At 36.1% G+C, this 24734-nt stretch overlaps 1 protein-coding gene across 4 annotated transcripts in view; it reads left to right on the plus strand.

Moving 5' to 3' along the window:
• The window catches only part of CD47 (CD47 molecule), a 46187-nt gene extending 21662 nt beyond the window's left edge, over positions 1-24525 (plus strand). The window contains exons 4-11 of one of the 4 annotated variants that reach the window (XM_046003608.1): positions 10806-10913; positions 12093-12185; positions 13224-13316; positions 14679-14771; positions 20338-20369; positions 21742-21766; positions 22394-22426; positions 24278-24525. In XM_046003608.1, the coding sequence (XP_045859564.1) occupies positions 10806-10913; positions 12093-12185; positions 13224-13316; positions 14679-14771; positions 20338-20369; positions 21742-21766; positions 22394-22426; positions 24278-24282 (482 nt within the window). In that variant the 3' untranslated portion in view covers positions 24283-24525. The remainder of the gene's footprint in view (positions 1-10805; positions 10914-12092; positions 12186-13223; positions 13317-14678; positions 14772-20337; positions 20370-21741; positions 21767-22393; positions 22427-24277) is intronic. The other 3 variants (XM_046003609.1, XM_046003610.1, XM_046003611.1) reach the window with 3 other exon arrangements.
• Positions 24526-24734: the final 209 nt, after the last annotated feature.

Raw genomic sequence — 24734 nt, forward strand, 5'->3', positions numbered from 1 at the left:
TTTACTACAGTTCACTTTTAATTCCTAAGGGTTTTTTTTTTTTCAACTTATTAAGAATGAATAGTGGAAATTCTAATAATAAGAATATCTTAAACTCTGTCTACATAGGGTTTTCAGAGCCTTTACACACATTGTTTTGGTAGAGATGGTCACGGCCCTGCATTAGTGTGCTGGCAGGATATTATACTTTTGAGCATTAAGACTGCCCGTTCTTTGTTTTCCTAGTTTGCACTCATCTGTGTGCCTGTGTTCATCCTAGGATAAGCCCCATCTGAACCATGTTTTTGTCATCCTTCCCATGATTCTGCAGCCTCTAAGGAAGTAGCCATGGATGAATTGTGGTTTTTAATCATGTTTTGCTGTGGTAATCATGTGACCAAACTTCTCAGAGTAAATCTTGTTGCTATTTCAGATTTAGCATCAACAATGGGGAATTGTCACTACTAGGTAAAAATGTAATATGTATTCTGGTTGATACTTAGGCTCAACCATATTTCCCTACCAGTTTGGTAAAAGAAATTTACTACAGTGATGAAGTTCTGAGGTGACAGTTTAAACAATTAAACTTCTAAAATGTAAGATTTATTCCTTATCTCCCTATCATGCAATGAAATGGTCAGTCATTGAAGGACAGTGAGCATTTATACAAGGCAAGGTGTGAATACTGCTGATCTCATTTATTTCATTCTGCAACCTTTAAAAAAATGAAAGCTAGTAAAATGTTGTAGTGGATTGGCCTATTGTATATTTCATGAATTTTACTTTTACTGAGAAATCTAAAGTGATGAAAATGGAGGAGAGATGACTGATTATATATTCTGTGGGCTCTGCTCAATGTGTGGCACTCTGGAAAATGCTCTGTGATTTCAAAGCTGTTCTCAGCTTTTGTCTAAAACAAACGAAAGGGAAGAAAGGGCTAACAGTGACAACTGTCAAGATATTTCATAACTTTTATTTTCAAAAAAGTGTCTAGACTTCTTGTGGAAATTTTCTTAGAATTTTGGTAAGCCTTTTATATCACAAAAAAGACTGATAGAGCATCAAGACCTATTCAGTCTTTCCTGGTGTTGGGGAAAGCCTTTATCTCTGTTGGCAGACCTGGGCCTTAAGCCCATGTCATATGATTGAGGTAGAGAATAGCCTTTTCTTAAGATTATGAAATTATTTCACAGTAGTGTGATTTGTTGCATTTAGATTGGTTGAAGTTTGTTGACCATGGCATTATCGTTAGTGACATTGTTTTTATTGTCTGAACCAGAAATAATCAGCCATATTTTTACAAAATCAGCTTTATAATTTTTCTGACTTAAAGAATAAATATCACTTTAGAACCCCCTTATACAGCATTAAGAAATTATGGAGCAGAAACAAAAATCTGAAGTCCCCCAACATGGAAATAAATTATTGGTGTATTCTATTGAGTTTCCTCCTTCCCTTTCATTTTTTTCCTATGCATTTTTGTTATGTTTCTTTAAAAGAGAAAACTGTAAATGGACATATAGAACTTATATACATATATCCTGATTTTCCCCTTGTTTTCAGAAATCTTTTTATATCTGCCTATACTCTAATTTACTTAACTCTCATCTTGATAGATATTAAGGATGTTTCCAATTTTTTTTTTTGATACTATGGGAATAATTCTGCTAAAGATATGTAAGACTGGAAGTGGCAGAGATATTTTAAGGCTCTTGATACATACTGCCAAAGTGTTTCTTGAAAGTTTGTATCACTTCCTGCAGATGAGAATATCTGTTTTTCACCTCATAATCCTGACATAATTCTAAAATCGTTGCTAATAATTTGATGGGTGAAAAAAAATCTTGTTTTAATTTTCAGTTTGTGTTAGGTTGAATGCTCTTTAATATTTATTCCACTGATCATATTTTAAAGAACATGCTTCTGAAGCCAAAAAAATATCTTGGTGGGAATTTTTTATTTCAGCTCTCCTTAGAACAAGTAAATGTGGGGGGGCGGGGTGGAGGCGGGCCTATATGCCTGATTGACTCAGTTTGGACTCCCGCTGGAGGGTAAGAGTACCTCCATAACTGTGGAACCCTTGCTCTGTATGATGGATGCTGGCAGCGCTACTTCTGCAGTCACGTTTACAGCTCATAGGAACTCAGCGGGGGTAGGTGCCATCGTTATCACTCCTGTTTTGTAGATAAAAACCTGAGGTAGGCTTGACAGTTTGCCCACAGTCTCCCATCTCTTCTCTGTAGTACTGGGATCTGAACCAGTGCTGTTTACCACTACATTGTACTACTTCCCTAGCTTATTTTGAATTTATTTTGAGAATTTTTTTTTCCGTGAAGAGCGAACCTATATCTGGGTACACATTCTCAGTAGATGAAACTTACTGACAGAGCAGAATGTAGACTTCCTTTATTTAATTTACTCAACAAGTATCTATTGACAGGGTGCCTGTGATTGTTAAGCATGGGCTTAGAGCCTCAAGATGTGGAAGTGAAATGCATATTGCCCCTGGCTTTGTAGCACTCGCATTTCAGTTGAGGAAACATGTAAGTGTGCGTGTTCTGTGGCTTCTGTTCCATTTTGAGGATAGTCATGGATCTAAGTCTACCTTTTCGGGGTACCCTTTCTAGGAGACCTCCTGTTTATGGCCTGGGATTCCACCAAACAGGAGAGCCCTTCTCTTTTCTACTTGTCGTTCAGTTCTGTGTTTTTTAGAGTGTGATTATCATAAAGCCCCTGAGTTACTAATAGTAACTCACACCCATGACTTTCACTTTCTGGATTTCTAGTTCTTCTTAACTGTTTCAGGTTACCAGATTACCATTTATGGTCTGTATTTGACCACAGGAAGCTTTTCTAGTTCTAGTTCTAATGCCAGTCTTTTGGTGGTTCAGGATTCAACTTGGACTCTCCATAGGCTAACCATATAGTAAAGAACAGGTTATGCCTTTGTTTTTAGGAGAATGAGTTACTTTCTACCAGAAATGTATTTTGAACTGTATCTCAGGATGCCATTGATCCTACTGAAGCCCAAGAAGATTTTTAAACTCCTGAAGCCAAGGCAGGACTTGGTGAGCCCTAGACCATGTTTTTTGTGTTTTTTTTTAAAAGATTTTATTTATTTATTTGACAGAGAGAGATCACAAGTAGGCAGAGAGGCAGGCAGAGAGAGTGAAAGGGAAGCAGGCTCTCTGCCGAGCAGAGAGTCCGATGCACGACTTGATCCCAGGACCCTGAGATCATGACCTGAGCCGAAGGCAGCGACTTAAACCACTGAGCCACCCAGGCGCCCCGCTAGACCATGTTTTGAAGACAAAGGTTTCTTACAGGGAAATGTTCCTAAACATCTTTGCCTTTATATTCAACTTACAAATTTTTAAGCAGAATCTTAATGCTTAGCAAGCAACTCGGAGAGAACTTAGAACCAAACACTGAGTCTTAACCAAAGTCACAAATCTCTAGACGTATTACATTTCGGACACTTTCTTTTTGTTCTTAAAACTATACCAACTCACAGTTTCCCACATCAATGACAATTAAGTTACTGGCTGATTTCCAGGGTTCTTCTTCCTCAGTCTTTCGTAGTACCCCAGGTAATTTCTGTCATTAAGATGTTTGATAAGTGATTTCACGTGTTGCCCACCAAGATCTCTAGTTCCTATAGTTTTAAGGGACTACAACATTCTGAAATTCCTTGAGTCAGGCATATCTATTTTACTTTTCCTTCCTTTGAACTTGTCTTTACACAAAACTGTGAGACCATAAACATGACCAAGTAAGCGGAAATTCTGCAAAGCAATCTAAAATAAATGCAAAAAAATTACTATTGCTCCATGACCTTTAAAATTTTGGTCAAAACATAAAAAACCCTCTTACTGTCAGTAATAACACTATTAGGAAATGGGGGGAAAAAGTAAAACCATTTAGTACGTGGTAAATTAAAACATTAGAAACATTGAGAATTAAAGTGTTCCATCAAGAGTAGTTTGAATGGTGCTTGCCTCCTTCTTGTTATATAACTTGGAATACAGAGCAAGCATCTTTTTTTATGCTTCAGTGAATTGTCATACTCCTTTTTAGGTTTAGATCAGCTTCCAACATTTTATCCTTTGCATTTATAGTGTTATACAATATCTCCAAGAATTTCTTTAAGTGAAGTTTTTTGCCAGAGTCACCACTTCTGGGACATCTGCATTCCTTTTGTCACAACCTACTCACTGTCTTCATTTATGCCAATAAGTTCACTTTTACTGAGTTTCACTGACTATATATCTAGAATCTCTTGAATGGCAGTGTGTTGACATTCCCACAGTCAGCTATTTTGTGATGTCATTTACATTTTATTTGAATCTCACTTCCAAAATTATTACTTTATATTTCTTCATTCTTTCATCTTTGCTGACCCTGTTTCCTTCTTTGATAATCCATCATAAATTTCACATTGATTTATTGCTGGGAGACCTGAAGGTCACACCACCTGCTCTGCTGTCTGTGCATGAACTGAGTAAGAGATGCTCAGTGGGTAGTTACCAACAGTCTTTGAAAGAAGTGACATGATTGGTCACTGATCAAGATGTACATCTGATATTAACAGGATGATTTGTGAACTGGAGAGAGAGCAGTGAAGTTTGTGTCTCATGCAGGTACTCATTTAATTCATTGTGGTATCATGGTAGCTGAAATTTGTACTGTGATTTGGGGGCATCTGTGTTATTTAGCTAAACCATGGCAACTGAAATTCAGAAATACTGAAAGTAGACTAAGCGAGGACTGTTGTAATTTATTTCAAATTCGTGCATTCAAGGCATCCTTCCTATCCTTTTCTAACTTTTGTAATCCTTTCTCAAGGTTATTCCACAAGATTTTGGTTACTGCTCAGAAGCATTTGGTTTGTATGTTCATGTAGAAATCATTTGTTGGGAAATTCAAGGGGAAAATTCCTCACAACAGCCTTGAGATCCTACTAGGTCCTTGAATCCAATTTTTAGGACTAGCTTTTAAGTACTAAAAGTAATTAGATCATGAGCACACATAAAGAGAATGTAAAGGGACAGGGAGTGTCTTTGTAGATTAGAAAAATCATTCTGAAGAAGTGAGGCTGTATACTGACTTGCACTAGGAAAGCTCTATCCGGGAAGGTAAAATACCGTCACAATAAATAATATTACAAAGAGTCATTCTGTGACCTGGTTGATGGATTCTATTAATAGGACTTTGTTATTAAGTTTACTCTGAATTCTGTTCAATAATCTTGAACTTCCAGTGCTTTCCCTTGGTCCTCGCCACATAATTATCACATTTATGTTATTAAATGTTGTTATGCCCTGGCGTTATTGTAGGAGGAACTGAACAAAACTAGAGCTTGGCAATGTACTCTTGTAGGAATGCAGTTGTTATCCCTTTGGGCTTTTCCAAATGCAAACTTCCCAACTTCCTGCACACATTCTGAACTGATGGCACCATCCACAACACCAAGTGTACATTTGGAACCAAGAAAAGGAAGTTAGCATGTTGGACATCTTCTCCTTTAATCTTCTGTATTCAAAGTACTTACTGCATGGTGCCTGGGCTTTTTTTTAAATTTCTGGGTCCTTTGACCCAGCCTGTGTCATTATTCATGTTTACATAATTGTTTCATCAAAGCCAGTTGGGTAGTGTATGGAGTTTATTGTAAGATTCTTTTACTTGCCTTTTGGCAAGTAATCAGCATTAATGTTCCTTTTTCTCCAGCACCAGATTCGCAAAGCCTTCATTGTTTTTTTTTTTTTTTAATGAGCATGTTAAATTTTATAAAACAGTAATTTAAATTAAATCTTAAGTTAATTTATTTTGAAATTAAATCTAAATTAAAAACTTTGATATTGTAATTTCACTTTGAAAGTGATCAGATGAGCTTTACTGATTAAAAAACTACATTGATTTGCGACTTAACAGATACCAAAGAGATCCTACAATCACTCTCCTAGAGTTGTCAGAAAGTAACACTATAATAATGAAATCAAACACATCTCCCTTTATGATTTATTCTTAATCTGGTATAAATAGACTGAAGTCTGTGTAGACCTATATGGGCATATTGAATCTCATCTTTAGGGATGAAAGGGCATGAAAACTAAGGTGGTAGATTTTATTTGATTACCAGGTTGATCTGGTAATTTCACTAGATTTTGTCACCCACAAACCTACATTTTATTTTATATGTCTTTTATATCAGTTACAAGGAGATGAGAAAACTTAATGGAGTATCTATTTATAACATTAGCTGTTACTTCAGGTAGTAGACAGTCATTTTTTTATTCACATGAATTTGAAGATTAAATACATCAAGGGGCTTTTTAAGGCTAGGTTAGACACATACCATTTATTTATTGAATTGGGAAAGAACATCAGGGAGTGTCATTCCATCCTCACTCCTGCTCCTTGCCAAAACACACACACACACACACACACACACACACACACACACACACACACACGAATGTAAGGGCCTTGAGGCAGGAGTATTTGGATTTGTTTATTTTGTTCAATGCCAGGATTTAGAATAGTCATTATCACATAGTAGGTGCATAATCAATTATTGTTACATAATCTTTTACTTGTGCCTTGATTTAGTTGGTATGATTTGGGCTAATAAAAGGGTCTACTACATGGTAGGTGCGTAGTAAATATTTCTAAAACAAATGACTTAATCAACCTAGCTCATTTCTGAGGAGTAGCTTGCTATACTTAATTATTTTATAGAAGGTGTAAAAGGGGAAAATTTTAGAATTCTTGTCTAATTTGTTTTAAAAACTGTGATTGTTTCCTTATATTTGCTATTCCTTTGTGGCAGCATTAGGGTTATAAGTTTGTGTTAAAAATATACATGCTGCCAACACCAAATGCTGACGAGGACGTGGAGCAGCAGGAACTCTCACTCACCGCTGATGGGAATGCAGAGTGGTGCAGCCACTTTGGAAGACAGTTTGGCAGCTTATTACAAAACTAAACATATTCTTTCTGTATGACCTGGCATTGTACTCCTTGGTATTTATCCACATGGAATTGAAAACTTATGTCCATACAGAAATTTGCACACAGATATTTATAGCAGCTCTTCTGTTGGGCGGTAGGTGAATGGATATCTAAACTGTGGTACACCCATGCAGTGGACTGTTAGCAGTAAAAAGAAATGAGCTGTCAAGTCATGAAAAGGCATGGAGGAGACTTAAATACATATTAAAAGAAGTCAGTCTGAAAAGGCTACATGGGTGTCCTTATACACTTATCCAAACCCAAGAGCACACAATAGAAAGGCTGAACCCTATGGGAAACCAGGGATGTTGGATGATTATGATGTGTCAGTGTAGGCTCAAGCTTGGTAGAAAATGTACCGTTCTGGTGAGTGATGGTAATAATGGGGAAAGCTATGTATGTGTGGGGATAGGGGATATAACAGATTCCCTGTACCTCCCTCTCAGTTTTGTCAGAAACCTAAAACTACACTAAAAAAAATAAAGTCTTAAAAAAGTGTAAATAGTGTTATTGCTCATATTTTATTTGCATATTGATTTCAGTACGTTTGGCTGAAGAGAAATCTTAAAGCGTTGCTGCTTTTATCGATTGATTGATTGATTGATATTATCTATCTATCTATTTATTTATTTAAAAAAGCTTTTTAGAGGGAGTGCAAGCAGGGGGTGGGGGCAGAATGAGAGGGAGAGAATCTTAAGTCCACACCGAGCATGGAGCCCAACGCCAGGCTTGATCTCACGATCCTGAGGTCAGGACCTGAGCCAAAATTAAGAGTTGATGCTTAGTCGACTAAAGCCTCCAGGCACCCTAAAGCATACTGTTTTTCAAAATTACATAGATTGTCTTGCCAAACAGCGAGGGGGTTTGATAAGAGCCAGCAGTGAAGGGCATGTTATATTGTCTTTATCTTAATGCTGAGTGTTTAGGAAATTACTTGAATTTATTTTCTTTGTTACATTCAAAGTTTTGATAGATTTGATAAATAAGGGTAAGTCCACTTAATAATGGACTAGAAAAAAATCACCAATAACAGATTCTAGAGATTATTGAGTTCTCTGGCATCTGTATCAGATTTCTGACCCTTTAGCTATACTGAAAAATTGACAGCTGAGTTAGCAACATGATATCTTCTCCACACTTACTGGGGGACCTACATAGGTACCATCATAAGCAAGAAAATGAGTTAGAAGAAACTCTTTTTAAAGGTTCACTAAAGAAAGCGTGAAGATACTCTTTGCCTACAGTTGCATAAGTTAGACCCCACTGATATATCTGATAGAAATGGCTGCTTAATTTGAGGAAGAGGAAGGTAGCCTTGAGAAGAAGTAGTAGTTGAACCAATTAACAAGAACAGCTGCCTCTGACTGGAGTGTATTTATATGCCAACATTTGAAAAGGCCATTCTATGGTAAAACACTGCCGATAGTAGCATTTGCTGGTGGTTTATTTTTGTGGCTATTGTTGGCATTGTTTTTCTCCTACAGCTCTTCTAAGTCTGAAAAGGCAGAATTTTATATGAAGTTCACACTCTGATTTTTAAGAATATGTCTGCCTTTTTGCGTGAACTTCTACTATACTCCAAGGTGGAATTTTTGCTGCTTGATTTTAGTAGCTCTTCTGTGTGTTGAATTAAACCTGGAAGAGTCTCATAAATGTTTTATTGATTGTGAAGTACATTTGAAACACAGCTTCTATTTTACAACCCCTTTGCAGAACTTCCAAATTCTATTTAGGTAACAGTATGCGTAGGTCTAAATGGAAAGCCTGACCTCTGTCTAGAGAAAGTTTTTTGTTATTTTTTAACCGTATTTGTGCCTTTTGTGTCCTATGCTTGGAATTTCATCCTAGACAGTGTTTGAGCTTAGAAAATAGGGAAGATGTGACAATCTGTGCCCTATAATAAGTCAGGAACATGACTGAGTCATAGTGATATAAGTTTCAAGGCCGGATGGATCAAATGAAAGCTTGGGGAACTTGCCAAATTGATTCTCACTCTTTTCTGATGAATGTGGATTCGGTTACTCAGCTTCAGGGAAGATTATTGCTTAGTCCTCCATCTCCCCCTAAAGAGACTAAAGTTGAGGTTAGAATCTAAAGGATGATTGCCACCCAAAATAGGTAGAGAGGTAAAAAATCTCCAGGTGCCTGCATCTTACCTTAACATCTTTAACCATAGGTTACAGTGGAACCTGAGGTTTTAATACCTTATTTGTAAATTTTGTTAGGGTCATTTAGGGGTTTATTTATTCTTTTTAGTATTTTTGACCTATTTGTCATTTTAATGGAAACAAGTTAAATGCTAAATACAACAGTACTGATGTAGAAAATATTGTGTGTATGAAACAGCAGAATTTCAGTCATACACTCTGCTACGCAGTCTGCTTTTAGGTTGCTTTTATCAGCTTTCTTGGTGAAAGATTAATTTTAATATTAACCAAAACAAAACCCGGAAGGTGAATATATAGGAAAAGAAATACAGTTAACTCTTGAACATGATTTTGAATTCTGTGGGTCCACTTATATGTGGATTTTTTATGGTTCAGTACTATAAATGTATTTTCCCTTCTTTATGATTTTCTTAATAACATTTTCCTTTCTCTACCTTACTTTATTATAAGAATACAGTATTTACAGTATTTTCCTTTCTCTACCTTACTTTATTAATAAGAATACAGTATCTAATACATACACAAAATATGTGTTACTTAACTTTATGTTATTGGTAAGGCTTCTGGTCAACAGTGGCTATTAATTGTGAAGTTTTGAGGGAGTCAAAAGTTATACTCAGATTTTAAGGGGCAACTATAAAATAATATTTTTAAGCTTATCTATTCTATTGTTTCAGGGAAGGTACCAGATACTTGACAGTAGAGCTAGCATCAGAAATAGTAACATGTATGACGAGTGCTATTATTTGTGGTTTATTTTCAAGAAATTATTATTATTTTTTTAATATTTTATTTATTTATTTGGCAGAGAAAGAGGTCACAAGTAGGCAGAGAGGCAGGCAGAGAGAGAGGGAGAAACAGGCTCCTCACTGAACAGAGAGCCCGATGCGGGGCTCAATCCCAGGACCCTGAGATCATGACCTGAGCCGAAGGCAGAGGCTTAAACCACTGAGCCACCCAGGCGCCCCCTCAAGAAATTATTTTAATTGAACAATTAAGCATCTTTTGCTATCAGGATATCAAGAGGGTATGATTTGTCCAGTGTTTATTCTGCTTTTTCAAAACAAAATTATCTAGAATTCCAAATGCTTTCCTAATTTTATAAAGGTGAAATAAAGTTCTCTTTTTCTCAGTATTATTAAATAGCCAGTTATTTCTCATCAGTGTTATGTATATCAGTTGTAAACCTGAGACAGTTTTCCTCCTCAGGGAACATTTAATCATGTCTGGAGACATTTTTGATTGACACCACTGGGGCGCTGTTGACGGCATATAGTGAGTAGAAGCCAGGGATATTACTAAACATTGTATCATACACAGAACAGCCCCCTCCCCCTCATGCCCAAGGAATTATCTGGCCCAAAATGTTAATAAAACCTTAACTGAGAAAGCCTGATATATATAACTCCATTCCTTAAAGTGGAGGAGAATAAAGTGTCACCTTTAAATTCAGTATCCATATGTATACACCATGACAATATTTAGACATGGACTTATTATGAAAAGGATTTGAGGTGGCTTGACATGATATGAAGAAAGATTATTCAATTACAGTAAGTTATCATCTTGGCCCTGCACTTTATACATTACAGAAGTGGCTTTGCTTTTTGTGATTTGGTTCATGTAATTCTTTGTTTTCTTTTTAAGCAATTAAATATAAATCCAGTCTTGTGAAGGAGAAAACCATTCTTTTATTTGTTGGTGGACTAGTGCTCACTATAGTTGTCATTGTCGGAGCCATTCTTTTCGTCCCAGGTAAGAAACACGGTTATCTGAGGGAGACAGGATTAACGGAGATGGCCAGGTTGGGGGTGGGGGGGTGTTAGTTTCCTAGGGCTGCTGTAACACATAACCACAAAGTGGGTGTCCTAAAACAGTAGAAATTTTCTCACAGTTCTGGAGTCCATAAATCTGAAATAAAGATGTCATCAGTGCCATAATCCCTCCTGAGGCTCTAGGGGAGAATCCATTTTTTGTCTCTTCTAGCTTCTGGTGTTTGCTGGCCATCTGCAACTCCTTGGCTTGTGGTGCCATAATTCCAGTTTCTGCCTCCATGGTGTCTTTGTCAAATCTCCCTCCACCTCTGTCTTACAAAGACACTTGTCATTGCATTTAGGGCCAACCTGGATAAACCAGGGTAAACTCCTCCTTTCAGGATCCATAACTTAATCATCCTTTGCTATATAATGTAATACTCTTTTGCCACATAAGTTAATATTCACAGATTCTGGAGATTTGGAGGTAGACATATCTTTAGGGCCATCATTCAACCCACTGTAGAGGCAAACTTCATTTGCCAAGACATGGAAGTGGCAATGAATGTGGGAAGTCTGTCCGAAACCACTTGTGTTCAGAGGATGGGAATGGGAGTGGAAAAAAAGGGTATGCTGCACATGGAGAGATGGCAAAGGTAGTGTAGGACCCACAATATAGACTGAAGAGAGCCATTGTCATTTTTGAGCTAAATACAGTATAGATATAATGTTTAGGCACATAAGTTGGGCAGCTCTGTTTGCCTCTGGAGTTAGAACACAGGGAGGAAGGAGATGAATTCGGAAGATCACTTGAGAGAACAACTGTTTTGACTTTGGGACAGATCGAACCCAACAAGTGAAGGGAGTGGCAAGAGGTGACTCGAGAGTTTCTCCCTGGAATTCTGTAAGGTAGTTGAAGAGTCAGAGCCAATTCAAGATTTTGACATGTTGAGACTTAGATGTTGGTGATCACATGTCTTAAGTTTGGTCTTAATCTGAAAATAGTGATTTTGTGTGAAGTTTTGGGAGAAATATATTTTTAAACCTATATTAAAAAATATATTTTTAAGTTTGTAAGAGAAATATTGGGACTAATACATTTAGTAAGTTTAAGTAATTTAACTTCCTGCAGAGTAGGAAGTATGTAGGATAATATTTTAAATATTATTTTTATTAACAGGTGAATATTCAACAAAGAATTCTTGTGGACTTGGTTTAATTGTAATTCCTACAGTGATATTAATATTACTTCAGTACTGTGTGTTTATAATAGGTGAGTATTTGTTATAGCATGATTTTGTCTGCCTTTTTCATTTTAAAATACTTTGGTTGAAATATTTCTTATATTTTTTTTTTTTTACAACTCAATTAAAAATTGGCTTACTAAAACATTTTCCAAGCTATTCTTAGTGACTTTTTCCCTGTATGGATTAAATTTAAGGTTAGCTTAGGTTTTCAAAGCATTCTGTTATTTTGTAAAAAGTAATTTTCATGTATCTTTGATGCTAGGCAGTGGATTTATCAAATTATGTTATATAATTTCTTAATGATTATCTTCATATTTTTATTTCAGCTTTTTCAATTATAAGTAGATATTCAACATATTTTTTTCTTTTTTGCTAAGCCTCTCTATTAAAAAAATTAGTTCTATAAAATAAGGCTATGAATTGAAAATAGTAGAAATATAGCTCTTTTTTAGTTATCGGCAAATCTTAACATTGTAGTTTTAAAAGATGATACAGATATCCAACCTGTAGTTGATAATAATCTTCATTGCTTTTTTGGAGTCAGTCACTAATATATTTTTGTCATTATTACAGTCTATTTTTTTCTATTTGTACATTTAACTCTTGGTCTTAGAGTTTATCCCTGGCTTGATTAAAATTTATTAATTTGTTACAAGATTGAAGATCTAGCACATAAGACAGAGGTTGCGATGTTTACAATGGCCTGTTTGCAGAATGGTTCTCTCCAGCAGCGCAATTTATGTGCATGTGGCAAAGTCAACCATAATAGCCCTTCGTACTGTAAAATGCCCAAACGTGGTAAAGGCAACACTGTTCTAAGATTTTGGGTAAAAAGTACCAATCCAGCTGAGCTCAGTGTGGAAATAAAAGACTGCGGAACGTATGAATCTGGAACTAACTACTTGTGTGAAAAGGCGAAGTTTAGATCATTGGGAAAGAAGCTACCATCTGACAAGGAAATCCAGAGTCAGTCTTTGGTCACTGGATGTTATTTTTGACTGTACAGAATGCACGGAGGTGTGATTGCTTCTTATGTGCTCTCAACCCATTCTTTTCTCCTCCAGGTGTTTGGATGTCTCCCTTCACCATTGCCATACTAATTCTCCAGGTACTGGGCTATGTGCTTTCTGTGGTTGGACTAAGCCTCTGTGTCTCAGGTAAGGGTCACGTTCTTCTCTAATCCCAGTTTGTCTTACTAGGAATTTCTCTTGACAGCGTTCTTCTTCCTCTTCTTCTTTATCCATTCACCTGCTGAAGGACATCCTGGCTGCTTTCTCTTTTTGATGATTAAGAATAAAGCTGCTTATAAACATATGGGCATGTTTTAGTGTGGACATAAGTTTTCAACTTCATTTAAGTAAATACCAAGGAGTGTGATTGCTGGATTGTTAAGAGTATATTTAGTTGTGTAACAAATCACCAAACTGTCTTCCAAAGTGGCTGTGCCATTTTGCATTCCCACCAGCAGTGAATGAGAGTTCCTGTTGCTCCACATACTTGCCAGCATTTGGTGTTGTAAGCTCTTCTTTTTTTAACTCTCATTTTTTTCTCCCTCTGAGAATATAGTGTTTTCCATATTGCCATGAGAATACTGGCTGTATATGGCTTGTGGGCTGATTATCCTAGCAGCCAAACTGCTATGCCTATATATGTGGGAGAATTTTTTTTAAATGACCAGGCTCCAGTTGGTTAGAACATCTAGGTTTTACACACTATTTTCCATTAGTCTTGGTGCGATAAAGTACATGTTATGCAAATGAAAATTTTTTTCTTTTAATAATTTGGAGTCATTTCACTGACTGAGTTAATGAATTTATAGAGATAATTTTTGTTTCTTAATAATTAGAAAAAGAAGTATTCTCCTTAAAACTTGATATATTACGATTATTGCTGGGTATTTTTAAAAGTTCACCGATTGGAGAAGAATAAATGAAACAAGATGGGATTGGGAGGGAGACAAACCATAAATGACTCTTAATCTCACAAAACAAACTGGGGGTTGCTGGGGGGAGGTGGGATTGGGAGAGGGGGAGCGGGCTATGGACATTGGGGAGGGGAGGCGAACCATAAGAGACTATGGACTCTGAAAAACAACCTGAGGGTTTTGAAGGGTCAGGGGTGGGAGGTTGGGGGAACAGGTGGTGGGTGATGGGGAGGGCACGTTTTGCATGGAGCACTGGGTGTTGTGCAAAAAGAATGAATACTGTTACGCTGAAAAAAAAAATAAATAAAAAGGGGAAAAAAAAAAAAAAAAAAAAGTTCACCGATTGGGGTACCTGGGTGGCTCAGTGGGTTAAGCCTCTGCTTCGGCTCAGGTCATGACCCCAGGGTCCTGAGATTGAGCCCCACATTGGAATCTCTGCTCAGCAGGGAGCCTGCTTCCCCCTCTCTCTCTGCCTGCCCCTCTGCCTACTTGTGATCTCTGTCAAATAAATAAAATCTTTTTAAAAAGTTAGAAAAAGTAAAAGTTCACTTATTTCATGTAGGTTTCTAACATGAAATTTCACTTATTTTTACAGAGTGCACCCCAGTGCATGGCCCTCTTCTGATTTCAGGTTTGGGTATTATAGCTCTAGCAGAATTACTTGGATTAGTTTATATGAAACTTGTTGGTAAGTCAATCTTATTTTTGTTCACCTATGCCAAGAATTTCAAATATATGATTTGGAAAATTCTTTTGATTAGATCTTATAATTTATGACTAAGGAAATTCATCAGTGTTTCCAAAAATGAGAAAATACCATGAATGCAGCTGTGTTTTTTAAATAATAAAATTGGAATGATGCAGGGTGATGAAAGAGGATAGAAGTAATAAGAATTAATGAAAAGTTTAGATTATGAACTAGTTTAGAAGAAAATGGCTTTCGTTTAGAATGTATAGACTTTTTTATACCAACTAAAAAGAGAGAATGTTGAGGATTCAGTAGGAAAGAATTTTTAATTGGCCCATTGTCTTTATGAGAGCTAGCTCTTTCACAGAGACCCATTTGTTACTTGCTGTTCTTGCACACTCTTTACAGACCTTGACACCCCTAAGTAGATAGGTTGAAATTCAAAATCTGTCACTTTTGTTAAAGAACAGTGTCTTCTGTCTTTACTTGACTTTAAAACATTTTTAGTCAAAACTAATATAATAAAGACATGGAGTTATACAATTCAGGGGCTTACTACCTCTTTAAAAATGTATTTATTTATTTAATTGTTTTTAAAATCTGGTATAATTAACATACAGTGTTATGTTAGTTTCAGGTGTACAATATAGTGATTCAACAGTTCTATACATTGTGCTCATCATGATGTGTGTCCTTTTAAACTTTCATCCCCATCACCTGTTTTACCCATCCCCCCACCCACCTCCCCTCTGGCAACCACCAGTTTGTTCTCTATAGTTAAGAATCTTATTTTTTGTCTCTTTTTCCTTTGTTTGTTTTGTTTCTTAAGTTCTGCGTATGAGTGAAATCATATGGTATTTGTCTTTCTCAGACTAACTGACTTCACTTAGCATTATACCCCCTAGATCCATCTATGTTGTTTTTACTACTTTTAAAATCAGTTATTAAGAAGTCGGAAATTAGCATATTGTTTCTGAACTTTATATTTAATCTGTCAGTTTTCAAATAACAGATTTCTATATAAATTCTTATTTTATATATATAGAGGCAGGTGCTAGTATGTTTTCTTATTTAAGCTAAAAATGTTTCCTATAATTGGTTTACATTAGTATCCCTTTAAAAAATTGTTTTTGTATTTAAGAAGTAAAGCAGACTCTTAGGCATTTGTCAAAATAATCTAAAGTTGCCAAATAATGGAGTAAAAAAAATCAGTGTTTCTGCTTTAGGTGGGCTTTACGTAAATGTGTTTCCAAAAATTAATATAAACCTTGAATTGTTATGGTCAAATAATTTTCCATATGACTTATATAATACTCTCAAAGAAATTTTACTTTTGTTTCTGAACTTTAGCTTTTACTGATTGATCATATGTAATTTTGTTACATATTCTTTGTCCCTATTTAGTTAATGCTTACCAGATAAAAAATTAAAATACTTAACTAAAATCTCCCTATCTTTGGTTCATGTGTTCATAAGTCAGAGTCGTTACTTGAATGAAGTTTTCTTAGTTCTTAACTCCTAAGTCCGTAAATCACAATGAAGACTTCTCAGCAGAAGGGTGTTCATTTGGAGCTGTTAGAAGCATCACATTATGAACGTTGATACATACTCCCTTTTTGTTGAGTATTCAGATCACCATTTGTGTGGTTCTTGAAGATGACGCTCTGGTTATGTTGCTTCTTAAGAATGAGTGCTTGAGAACAGTATGTGTCCTGGAGCATGATGTCATATTAGGTGTCTTTGACTGATATCTCATTGTTCTCTTAATTCCTCATTATGTGGATCGTCCTCCCTTACTCCCACGCTCCTCCCGAGCCTTCCATGTCTAAAGAATGATGCTCAGTGAGTTGCCAACAGGTGTGGAATGCTGACTCAGGTGGAAATAGGCATCGTCTAACTGCCACCTCCTTGGCCCTGCTCTCTCCCTTCTCTGTTGTTTATATCCCAAAGAAGTCTGTGAAACCACTGTAGTTATACACATACTGTTCTCACCTTAAAAACCTAACTGAAAGTGAAATCTTGAAAAGTTCCCAAGATTACTTTTCCTTTACCATAGTTTAGCATATAAATATAATCACATGTAAGTTAAGTTAGTCCAATTTTTATTGACATTTTGAGAATATTCTAAGTTAACTTTCCAAATCAACTTGTCTGATGCCAGAATTCAGAGGCACACCTTCGGTCAGTTGAAGGGCAAGAAGAGAAAAGGTACAGAAAACTTGCACTTTAGATAATGTGGTAGAATGAGAAAATTGATATGTTTTTCTTAAAATAATCAATGTATAAGTGTGAGTATCTGTAGCATTAAGGTTGCAAATTTTAGCATTTTTATCAGGAGATAAAAATTGTAAATGTTTCCAAAATCAATTTTACTCACTGCTGATGCTCTGTTTTGGAAAAGCTTAATGAATGTGTCTTGACTTAAATGCAGTGAAATCCTCAGGGTTTTTTGTTGTTGTTGTTGTTGTCTTTGTTAAAATCCACGCTAACTTTAAGAGTAAGTTAATGACCCTATGAGAAATTTAACTTTTGTTGTTTTTATGGTTTCCAAGCTTAAATTTGTAGCCTTAATGGTTGCTCTAGAAGTAAGATTTTTAAATTTCATTTCCTGTGGTCTTTTTAAACCATGTTGCATTTCATTTTGTTTCTGGAAGCATCTAAGTTTTGCAAAATGAAATTCAGGCTAGACACAATAACAATGTGAGATCATACAGAAAATTAAGTAGAACTTACTAAACTCACTAGAGTTAGGCTTGTTGTTTGTATGTGACATCAGTATCCATTATTTATAAGTCAGTGCTTGTTCATTTTTTTTAAAGCCATTACCACTTAGTTCAATAGAAGTGCATATAAATATGTTTTGATACAAATCAACAAATCAGCTTAGTAGTATACAGAAGCCACATTTACCACAACATCATTGTTGTTTTAGAATGACATGGAATATATATATATATACTCCAGTGATATTTTATAGCCCATTGTTAAGGAAAGGTGAGTCTGATATCAGTAGGAAAAACATTCCTGAAAATTCAAAACCTAGAAATACATTTATACTATGTGGTCAGGTGTTCCAGGGAGAGAAGAATAAATCAAGAAGAAACTTTGCAAGGGAGCTTGTATGGAATCCATAAGGCTTGTGGTTTAAAAATAAATAAATAATATAAATATATATATTATATATAATAAACAATTTATATATAATAAATGTATTTATATTTTGTAAATATATTATGTAAATATATATTATATAAATATACATTATATAAAGTATGTTATGTAATGTGTATTTATAAATATGTATAAAATACATAGTTTACATGTGCATTTATATATATTTAGTATATATATATTTAACTACATACATGTGTAGCTGTCAGTGCCTTAGAACCATGATAGTAGCAAGTAAACCACAGTAATTTGTCACAATGATCATATGTCTATGGAAAAAGATTAATTCAAATGAAATGAACTTCTGCACTTTTAGATCTTACAGTATTAGAGGAAGCACAGCTGACTCTTTTCCCTCTTAATCATTGTTCTTTATGGAGGTCTTTTTCAGAATGGTCTAGACAAACTGTTATTCCTTGGATCTGAGAATTGGTACTCAGAAACTATTCTTTACACATTATTAGGACAGAAAAGGAGTTACTTGGAAGTTCTTAATAATAATTATGATAAACAAATTTATGATCTCAAAAATGTAGATCTAAAATCTTAACCTCTGACCCTTCACACTACCAGTCAGAAATTTTCGCAGCTGTTTTCTTTTCCTTGATAGAGCATAGAGGGCATGGTTTAGTTGAAGTAAGTTGTATATACACATAGCTACAATGATGATCCCTAATGAAGTTCTGTAATTCTTCCTGGCTTCTTGGGGAGGCTGTTAAATGTGACTCACCCACATTCCCAACCCATTTCACTCCCCACTACTATTTTTTTTAAAAGATTTTATCTCTATCCCCATCATGGGGCTCGAACTCAGAACCCTGAGATCAAGAGTCACATGCTCTACTGACTGAGCCAGTCAGGCATCCCACTCCATACTACTTTAAGAAGTGGTTTTCTTGTTTGGCTGCGAGGATCATACCACTCCCCAGGGGCATCTAGTAAGGGAGCTTTATTCTAAGGCAATACGTGCTACTAACAGAGAAGGGAATCTCCTGAGAGCCGGGACACAAGCAGTCTTCACCGGGACCAGAACAGTGAGCAGTTTGGGAATTGGAAGGATCCAGTGCAGTTCTAAGAACTGAGCCATCCTGTCGCCCTCTAAGTAATAGGAGTTAGTCAGTGCCTATCTGTCGGTTTTATTATCAAGCTCCTCTCTGGTTCTTTCCCTGCAAGCTTATCCTCTTCTTTATGGCCTTATCTTGTATTTTATTCTTGTCTTCTCACTGATAGTTTCTGTTACCTTTGTCTTTAAGCCTTGAGCCCCTCTCCTGGCTTGCTGTCTCCTTGTCACCTTTCTTTCCATCTCCAACTTTCTGGTCTTCTTTCTGTTTCTTCTCTTCAGGCTCCAGTGGGAGAGAGAAAGTTTTCAAGCTAGTCAGTTGCTGTGGTCTCTGAGAGAGTGTCTCAGCTTCTGGCTAGTTTGTATACTGGCTGCCCTTGGGTAGGGTCTCACTCCCATTGCCCATCAGTTTTGGAAGCGTGGTAAGGGTGGGCATGGAGGAGGAGGTAGGGAGCACAGAACCCTGGAGCAATCCTGGGGCTTGCCTGAGTCTGCTCACAATCAAATCCAGGCTTCCCTCCAGCCCCAGGACAGTATAATTAACTGTCCTGTAGCCCTCACCGTCCTACCGACTGGCTCACAGGATGTTGCTGGTTGATGCTTTTGATTATGTAGGACTCATTCTGTATTTAAGACTGGCTTGAACTGCTCTGGGACCTTCTCACTTGGCTTTTGTAAGGAAGTTCTTTTTCCCTATGCATCTAGAGTAATATTTTTTCCATTTGTCACTTTCTTCATGCCCTGTATTCCTTCATCTCCATTAACCAGTCTGTTCAGTAGCAGTGCCAAGGGTAACTTGGAAAGCTGAGTAGGAATACATAGAGAAGAAGTTGATTGTGGCTAAAACTAGCTGCTTAGAATAATTCATGAAAATCAGAAGGATCTGAATATTTTCTTTAGTTTGTTAGCTATTTGGAACTTTGAAAACTGGAAAGATGGAAGCAGAAGAGAAGACTGAGCTACAAGGAACAAGAACAGTGAGCTAAGGGCAGGCAATGAAGTAGCCGGTGGAGATTGATAATTGCCACGTTCTGTCTACTTTCTGGCTGGGCTGAGTTGGGAAGGGTGTACAGTCCACAGTGGGGGTGAACAGATGATAGCATTTTTCAACAAGAAGTGTAACAAGTGGCTGATTTTGGGGGAAAGACAACATGTACAAATGAAAGAAGATAGATAGATGTTCATTATTTGATGTAGATGAATCATTTGATCATTTTATTCTATCAATGCATATAATCATTTGAAATTAATCATTATATGGTCATTGAAATGAAACATATTGCCTTCATTTGTATAATTTATTCAGTTTATTTTCTCAATTTTTAATTACATCAGCTTCCAATCAGAAGACTATACAACCTCCTAGGGTAAGTTAAACTTTCTTAAGTGAATTGGGAATGATCACTTGATGGTTTTGACTGAGGAATGGTCATAGAGATACTGAAGACTTCTGCTCTCTGTTTAATAGTATAACATTGGAATAAGAGAATATAGAAGTCATTTCATGACTTTGCATGAATAGATCCAACTCTGTTTTAAAACCTGTTTGGTCATATCAGTTGCAATAGACTAGAATCAGTGATTCCTTAAGATTGTGCTGACTATTCAAGTGACTTCTCACTTCTCAGAACTGGAAAGTTCATGTGTAAGAATAATGGTTATTATCTCTGCTGAAGGAAGCTGACTGCAGAATCCTGCTCACCCATTGGCTGCATTTGATGTGCATATGCAACATGATATTTCAGGCTTTAACATGAGGGAGAGAGATTTGTGTGAAATTGATTTCATTAAAAATAATCTATAAAATAAATGTAGATGTTTCTGGAAAAATCTGAATTGTAATTTATTTCCTTTCTTCCCTCATTTTATAAGTATTTTTTTCTTCCTCTGTACTGTATTGTAATTTTCACTATGTCTTGGATACCTTTAAAAGGTATCTAAGAAAATTCCAAGAAAAGGAGCAAATTTAAGAGATAAACTGAAATAGATAAATGAGCATGTGAAAAAAAGAAAAAAAAAACACAACAACCACCTGTAGAGACTGGTCATAGGACAGGCCCAAGAACTATTTTCTTGAAAGAAGGTCTGGAGAGGTCACCTTCTAGAAAGGAGTAATAGCTCTATCTGGAAGGCCAAAATCAGGACTCCTGTCTGTGGCAGGAAGTGGAGATTACATATACTCCTTAGGCCTGATGAGCCTCAAAAGACATGCCTGAGAGGCAAGGGGGGCCTAGAGGTGAATCATACCACAGGTGTTTCTGCTAAAAAGATGGGTGCTGTAGCTACATTGGTCACCAACAGCCAGCAGTATTTAAAGTGCCTTTGTTGGAGATAATCCAACCATTGGACCCTTAAATCTTAACACATTTTCTTTCCTTGTTACTGAATTCAGTTTGCATGATTTGAAAATGATTTTGTTTTGGTCTCACCTCTTATTTAACTCTTTTGTTTATTTTTGTATTGCTATTTGTGTTTGCACTTTTGGGGAAGTTAGAATTTCTTGAACTAAAAGAAGCAGAATGGGTGGGAAATTCTGCTTAAGATTAATACAGTTATTATTAAACTATTAGATAAACTTGGCAAGCTTTGTTTTTTTAACTTTTATTGCCTTATTCTGTTTTCAGACTGTAAGATTCACTCTTTACTATATAGTTTAAATGTTAGCATATATAAATTTTAGTATAAAAGGACATGAAATAAATTCCATTTTTACGTAAATATATTTTAAATATTTTCCAGAAAGCTGTAGAGGAGCCCCTTAATGGTATGTGGTTATTACAAACTTGTATATTTTTCTTGATCTATTACCCGATCATAATTTGATTAGCCTCCCAAAGCAATTAGAATGATCCACCTGTGGCTTGGGAGAAATCTAGGTTTGTTTTGTTCTGTTTTGTTTTTGCCTTGACCCCTCTTTTCTTGATTATTCAGAGTACTGCTATTGTACTTACTTGTGAAAAAAAAATGCACTGTTCATTATCTCTCCAGAGCTGCTTGCTCTGGCCAAGCAATATTTGGGCGAGGGGACCTTTGTCTTATATTAGGCAAGATGAAACATAACACCCCCAACAGAGAAGAAGAATCTCAGTTAATTTCAGTTTCAGATTTATAAGTTTCAGATTCAGGCTTTTACCAGGGAATGAGACCAAGTATCTCACTTTCTTTCTCCCTAAATCTAGATCTGTGTTCCCAGCTGACTTTGTTTGCTTTGTGGAGTCTGTGGGTATGGTCCACAGAAAGGCTTTTGTAATAAAGTAATAGACTTAAAATTAATTTGACTTTATAGCTGTAGACTAGTTAGCATGATATTACTGCATATTTACTTATTTAGAAATGATTTCTAATTGTGGAATCTTACTAACTGCCTGCTTGGCTTGTTACTAATTCTTAGCATTTAAAGAATCAAAAGGAATGATGAATGATGGTAAGTATAAAATGCACCTACAATTATAGATTGGTTAAAATATGAACACTGAAAAGAAATAAAGTGGCTTCTTGAAAGTATGCTCTTTCTTATATGTAAAAGGGACACTGTCAAATCATAAAGGTCTGCATGTCTTGATTTGTAAAACTTAAATGTCTTAAAAGTTGTAAGACAAGTGCAGGAAAAGCTGTCGGGTGTCACTCCTCCAACCCTCCAGTCATATTGCTCATGCATAGCAAAGAGGAATTACCGCTTTTTCAAAAAACATCTTTCACTGGCAGTATCTGGTGCCTGTAACTTTTAAATGCTTTTTAGAAGACACATAGATAATCTGGCACAAATCTTTATCATCTTGACAGAGTTTCTTTTGTGCTTGTGTTGGCAACCTGTTGCATTTAATTCATGGGGACTTAGTATCTCTGCTTTTCTAGGCAGGACTCAGTTCTGTCCTTTCAGGAGAGGATTTAACAGAGAAATGTTAGGTCACTCGAGCTTTTGCTTCTTATTTTGGAACTCTGGGCTAATAACTTCTAATTTCTGTTGACTATTTCAAGGGCATATTTGTTAGTTTTTAAAAATTAAGTCTGAGCTATTGAGTGCTAGAAGTATTCATTTTGATTGTCCCTTAAGATTCTATGATACTTCAGTTCTGTTAACATTTTAATAACTCTATGTTTTTACCTTATCAAAAATGTCTTCATACCTTTGATATTTGCAGTCATTCCTCAAGCATGTAAATACTTTGCTATTTTACTGCTTTAACATCCATGACCTACCTCTTCACCTCTGTGGCAAAGTGCAGCCTTTAATATGAGGGGCTGCGTTCCCCTGAGAGCAGTTAGTTTTTGCATAAGATTAAAAACATGTGGATTGCGTGTTGGTGGACAGAGTTTAACACAAGGCTTAGGCCGTGTCCAACAGGGAATCACAGAGTGATTCCACTTTTGTAAGTTTGTGTCACAGCTGTAGCCTTTATTAACAAGATGTATGTTTTGTTTGCCGACCATCACCCTCTGAAAAAAAACAAAAAATTGGAGTTGGTAAGAATAAACTAAGTGATATTTAAAAAAAGAACTGGTCCCTGGAATTATGGCATGGTTTATCCATGTTTACATTCTTGTGGTTTATTTTTTAATTTCCTTGCTCTCTTCCTGCTGTATGAGGAAATGAAACTCCTCTTCTCTGTTTTCAGAAAACAAGTACAAGAGCCTCAAGTGTCTCTTCCTTTCTTTAGAACCACTGCAGCATAGAGTAGTTCTTTTGTGTTCATAGCACACAAAATCTGTGATGGCCTTTGAAACTCCCTTAATTTTGCTAATATTTAGCTGTTTAGAATTTGTTGGTTTTAAAAAAACAAACAAACAAACCTGTGTTTCTGGTGGGCTTGAAGCTCACAGTGTGTCTGCCTGGTCAGTAAGTAGTTTCAAACTAACCCTCTATTGGCCACAGTACCACTTTCTCTTCCTCCTGGCCCAAATCAACATTTTATTTCACTTAAATGATATAGGTCTGAAATGAATGGGATAGAACATTAGTCTGTGATCAATATCTTTTGCTTTGAAAAATCAACATCTCTTGGCTTTTCAGCTAATCCAGCAAACAGATTACCAGACTTTGTTGATTTTTATTTTCATTTGGCATTGACTGGCCTTTTACTTACTACAACTGAAAAGGCTGATGATTTGCCAGGTTTATGTCTGTGACCTTTGCAAATCTAAGATTAAATACTTTTCCTTTATTTTTAGATATCGTATATGTGACAATTCCAGTTTTTTAAAAAATACATCAACTTGTTAATGTGTAGAAAATAGACATGAGTCGTGATTATATGTTCATTTTTCAATTTTCCAGAGTAACTGAAATGAAGTGATGGACTCTGATTTGGAAAGTAGTAAGACGTGAAAGGAATGCAATTGTGTTTGAGCACCATGGCCTTGATTCACTGTTCAGGAGAAGAAAACAAGAAAAATAACTGGTTCTCATCTGTGGAAAAAAATTAATCATTGACCCTTAAATGATTACTGTTACAGTTAAGTTTTTATTCAAAGCATTTGTAATGTAGTTAATAAAAGAATTATCTGTGTTGTGTGCCCAATTGAGATCCAGTTTTTTGTTGTTATTTTTACTCAATTAGGGGCAAGAGTAGAGTGGCCAACTTCCAAGAATGATGCCTTTCAGATCCTCGGGCCTCTTGACTTTAGGTCACCAGTTTAAATTGGTTCAAGGTGAGAATTACCTGGCGTGACCCTCGTGGTTTCCCAGAAGGGCTTATGAAGAACAGTGGCTTCCATAGAACCTTAGCAATCCC

This window comes from Meles meles, chromosome 4 (genome assembly GCF_922984935.1).
Source record: "Meles meles chromosome 4, mMelMel3.1 paternal haplotype, whole genome shotgun sequence".
NCBI classification, from domain to species: Eukaryota; Metazoa; Chordata; class Mammalia; order Carnivora; family Mustelidae; genus Meles; species Meles meles.